General features: G+C 37.9%; 1 protein-coding gene across 1 annotated transcript; it reads right to left on the reverse strand.

Moving 5' to 3' along the window:
- Positions 1 to 268: 268 nt before the first annotated feature.
- On the reverse strand, positions 269 to 2,309 carry LOC132041386 (uncharacterized). Its single transcript, XM_059432095.1, has 5 exons — positions 1,965 to 2,309; positions 1,791 to 1,871; positions 1,211 to 1,663; positions 630 to 906; positions 269 to 477 (listed from the first exon to the last, which is right to left on the reverse strand). The coding sequence occupies exons 1-5, from the start codon at positions 2,307 to 2,309 to the stop codon at positions 269 to 271; spliced, it is 1,365 nt and encodes a 454-aa protein (XP_059288078.1).
- Between the last annotated feature and the right edge of the window lie 2,498 nt (positions 2,310 to 4,807).

Consider the following 4,807-nt stretch of genomic DNA (forward strand, 5'->3'; position numbering starts at 1 on the left):
AGCATATATCAGGCTTCCAACTTCATCTCTAAGGCAGAAAGCAGCTGAATTCAGTCCTGGATTGCCCCTTGAGGCCCCATCGGTATTACACTCGAACCAGCCTGTATCAGGACACTTCCATTGCACCATCTTATATCCCAAATTAGGCTTGTAGTCCTCTAAATATTTCACCATCTTAGGCCAATCATATGGAATGTTTCTCAACCAAGAAAATAATGTCTTCATCAGGTGATGCAAATTGTAGTTGATCCCATATATCACCTTCATTTTATTCATATTGCCCCCATGCATGATAGTATTTCTTCTCTTCCATAGTTTCCAACATATGAATGTTGGTGCAGCCAGCATAACTGACTTGAGCTTTGTAGGACCGTGCATATACCCCCCATTGAACTATTGGCTGATGAATATGTATCCTTGGATCAATTATCCCCACAGCAGCATTATAGTATTGCCATAATTCTGCTGCAAATTCACCTGTTAAGAATAAATGCTGAACTGTCTCCTCTTAATGAGGGTTCAACCAATATCTACACCTAGATACAATACTAATATTCATTCTATTTAGGACATCATCAACTGGTAATTTGAACTTCCACAATCTCCCAAAGAAGACGGATATTTTGAACCTTTCAACCACAATTTTGAAAAGTGTACTGATGTTTGAGCCTTTTTCCTGATAAAATTCCAAGCACTCCCTATAGTGAATTTCCCTATAGTACTAGCCATCCACCAGGCTTTATCCATCTCCTCTGAATGCTTCACTATACCCAGCTCTTCTAGGACATGATTACAAACATTAATGGGCAGGTTGTCATACAATCTCTGTGCATCCCAGCCTTCTGCATTCATGAAGTATGACACCTCTTTAATGCTGGTGTCAATCTGAAAGTCTGGAGACGTTTCCTGTTTGACTGAACCAAGTTTAGTCCAATTATTATCCCATACATCACATGCTGGACTTCTTGGTTCCTACCATATCTGTTGATCCACCTGATCTCTTGCTTCTACAATTCTTTTCCCAACCTATGAACCACCTTTCCACTGCACTTTTGTTGGTTTCATCCTCTTGCAATATTTATTCCACATGAAGGCTAACCACAATGTATTTGATGTCCCAAATCTTCACCATAATTTGGAAAAAAAGTCCTTAAGACACATCATCTAAAGATCTGAATCCTAGTCTACCTTTTTCTTTTGGTAAACAAACCTTGTCCCATGAGGACCAATGTCTTCTTCTAACCTCTTCTTTAGTACTCCAATAAAACCTTGCAAAGATTGTATGAGGCTCATTAATAGTATACTTTGTGGGAACAATAGCTGAAAGCATATATATAGGAATACTATGAAGCACACTATTGATGAGAACTGCTTTTCCACCAAAAGAGAGCAATTTTCCTTTCCAATTTTGCAGCTTATTTTTTACCCTCTTGATAAGATCATTAGAATATACCTTTTTCCTCCTTGCATGAAAGATAGGACATCCCAAATACTTCAATGGAAACTGGTCCCTTTTAAAACCTGTAATCTGCGCCACCTGCTGAGACAGTACACCAGGAATCTTCTGATACATATAAAAGGCACTCTTGTATTTATTGATCAGTTGGCCTGATATTGCCTCAGAATCCTGCAGAATCTTCATAATTCTCTTCAAAGACTCATTCTACAGATGCAAATATTATAGTTTCATTTGCATAAGCCAGATGACTGATATTTTAACTCCATTTAGGCATGCCATATCCCACATACTCACCACTGTCAAATACTGTATTTCAACCTCTTGATAACACCTCTACTGATAAGATGAAGAATATTGCTGAAAGTGGATAACCTTGTTTGACACCCCTGGTTGAATGGAAAAATCCTTTGGCCTGACCATTAAAGAGGATAGAATACCAGTTATTTGCAATAAGCCTCCATATCATGTCAATGAATTGATTAGGAAATTCCATTCTGGTGAGTACCTTTATCAAATATGACCATGATACTCTATTATAGGCCTTTTCCATGTCCAATTTAATCACTGCATTTGCTGGTTTGCCCCTCTTTCTGATGTCTGTCACAATTTCTTGTGCCAAGAGAGCATTCTCAATAATTCTTCTCCCTTGTACAAAGCCTGCTTGGTTAATAGAGATCAACTCTGGTAACACAGCTTCCAGTCTATCATACACCACTCTTGACATCAACTTGTTGATTAGAGGTCTTAAGTCTGAGTAATTTTGAACCAACTCCTTATTTGGTAGCAGAACAATATTTGTATGAGTAACAACCTTAGGAAGAGTATGACCTTGAAAGAAAGCCACCACCATCTTGTATACATCCAAGCCAACAATATCCTAATAAATCTTGTAGAAGATTCCAGGAAAACCATCAAGTCCACTAGAACTTGATCCACTAAGCTTAAATACAACATTTTTGTCTTCATCAACACTAGGCATTTGACAAAGCAGATCATTTCTATCCTGATTAACCAAAATATAAATATAGGACAAAAAATTTTCTCCTCCAACTGAGTCTTTATGTGAAAATTTTTGTGCATAGAAATTCACACCCTCAACTGCCATTTGGCCCTCATCCTCAATCCATGAACTATCTGAATTTTTAATTCTTTTGATCTGCAGCGTCTTCCTTCTTCCCTTCACTAGATTATAAAAAAATCTAGCATTCTTATCACCATCTATAAACCAGACTAGGCCAGATTTTTGTCTCAAAGAGTACTCTTCTTCATAAAGCAAGTACCTTTTAGTCTCAGCCTGATCTTTCTGCAGAACCATCTATTCAATTGAGATGGATTCTCTTCAAATAACTCTTCCTTTAATCTGACTATTTCCTCCCTTATGATCAACTGCTTGAATATATCACCAAAAATTTCCCTGCTCCATTTGGATAACACCCCTTTCAACTTTTTCATTTTGCATTTGAAGTTTATAAAAGGGTCCTCATGTTCGCAAGTGGACCAATTCTACCGAACTATTTCTAGGAAAAACGCATGCTCTATCCAAAATGATGGAAATTTAAAAGGTCTAAAATGATTCTGAAGATTATCACCATAAGTGCACAAAAGAGGGGCATGATCTGACCTAGTCCTAGTAAGATGTTCCACTTAAATATTTCCAAAGCTGTCAAGAAGATGAGAATTCACCAACATCTTATCCAGTCTTTCAAAGATACATTCTTCATCTGCTCTTCCATTCCACCAAGTGAAGGGGCTTCCCTTAAAATTCACTTCTTCAAGTTCACAAGAATTCATGCGAAATGCAAATTCTTCTACATCCTGAGGTTGTATTGGATTACCACCTACCTTTTCTTCCTCATTCAAAACCACATTAAAGTCTCTCCCCCCCCCCCCGCCCCTAATCCAAGAAAAAGTCATGGTATTGGAAAGATGATAAATATCCTCCCACAACTCCAGCCTTCCAGATGCATCACATTTAGCATATACAAAAGTTGTAATAATATGTTGATTCAACTCTTGTAAAAACAGCTTCAAAGTAATCTGTTGTGACGAATCCATCAAAAATTCCACTTCTATGTTATCAGCAACAAAGTACCAGCTTTTACCATTATAGTTGGCATTAGCCAAGCACATTCCCAATCTCCTCCTATAATGGTTTATTGTCCTGACATGCTGAAAAGATTCCATAAGAGCAATCAAAAAGAATTTGTGATGTCTATTTAACATTTGTAACCTATGAAAGGCTTTTCGTTTCTTCACTGATCTAGTGTTCCAAGTGAATGACTTTAACATCATTTAACATTAGATTTAGAAGCATTCCTCTTTGGTACCACCCTGAGTGGAATTTGCTTATCATTAGCATTCTTCTTTCCTTTCTTCTGGCCCTTATTGTTGGATTTGCTCTTGGGAGATACATCTACCTGCCTGAGTATATTCTTCTTATTCTGCTTAATGTTCTCCTCCTTTTCCTCTTTATGAAAATCTCTGACTTCTTCCTCTACTTCCATTACATCAATATTATGAGAGATCAGGTCATGTAACTCTTTGATTGGGGAAGGCTTCCTGCAAAGTGTCACCTGTTGGTTCCCAGGATTGGAAACCACAAGTGCCATTTCTGAAGAAGGAGGATCTGGTGGATCCCATCTTGCTCCACTTCAATGATACTCGACATCTGCTCCTTCATATTGTACCCTGTTGAACCTGCAGATGTTGTCTCTATGAAATCCTCCATTTGAACATTCTCCTGCACTTCTCTAGCTATTTTCAAAGTATCAGGGATTATCACTGAGGGGAACCCTCTGTAGCCTCTTTTACTCCATCTAACTATTTATCATTAACATTAACATCTTCATAATGTTCTGAGTTAGTATCTTGATTTTGTAACTCCTCGTGCATTGGAACCTCTGAAGCATTTAAACTTTGAGTATCATCTGCTCCCTTATCAGTTGTAATGGTGCCATCGGGATCTCCTTCAGTTGTGCCTTCCATAGTATCACCTTTCCTAGGATCTCCTTCAGTATTACCTTCCACTCCATTATCCTGCTGAATCTCTCCTTCTTCCATTACCTTTTCCTCCACCTTATCAGCCCATGAATTATGCAGTTCTTCCTCTTAATCTGTCACCTTGTGAACTTTTCTTTGTGGCATTAATCCTTGCTCATTACTAATCTCTGGCATTACTTCCATTATCCTTTGCTGGACTTCTGTGCAACTTTGAACCTTGTCACCCACTTTTGTTTGCTCCATATCTGTATTATTTAGCCTAGACTCCACAAGAATAATCTAACCATCCTCTTTGCCATTTGCATTTGATATCCCCACTTCAACTTTGGATGTAATTGTAATTTTTTG

This window comes from Lycium ferocissimum, unplaced genomic scaffold (genome assembly GCF_029784015.1).
Source record: "Lycium ferocissimum isolate CSIRO_LF1 unplaced genomic scaffold, AGI_CSIRO_Lferr_CH_V1 ctg10080, whole genome shotgun sequence".
In the NCBI taxonomy this organism is placed as follows: domain Eukaryota; kingdom Viridiplantae; phylum Streptophyta; class Magnoliopsida; order Solanales; family Solanaceae; genus Lycium; species Lycium ferocissimum.

Excerpts from the sequence above, each read along its gene's own strand:
- LOC132041386 (XM_059432095.1), bottom strand. The coding sequence starts at position 2,309 with ATGGTGGTGGCTTTCTTTCAAGGTCATACTCTTCCTAAGGTTGTTACT. Across the intron at positions 1,872-1,964 it reads CATGGTCATATTTGATAAAG|GCCAAAGGATTTTTCCATTC; the intron begins GTACTCACCAGA and ends TTTAATGGTCAG. Across the intron at positions 1,664-1,790 it reads TCTTCATCTTATCAGTAGAG|AATGAGTCTTTGAAGAGAAT; the intron begins GTGTTATCAAGA and ends TTGCATCTGTAG.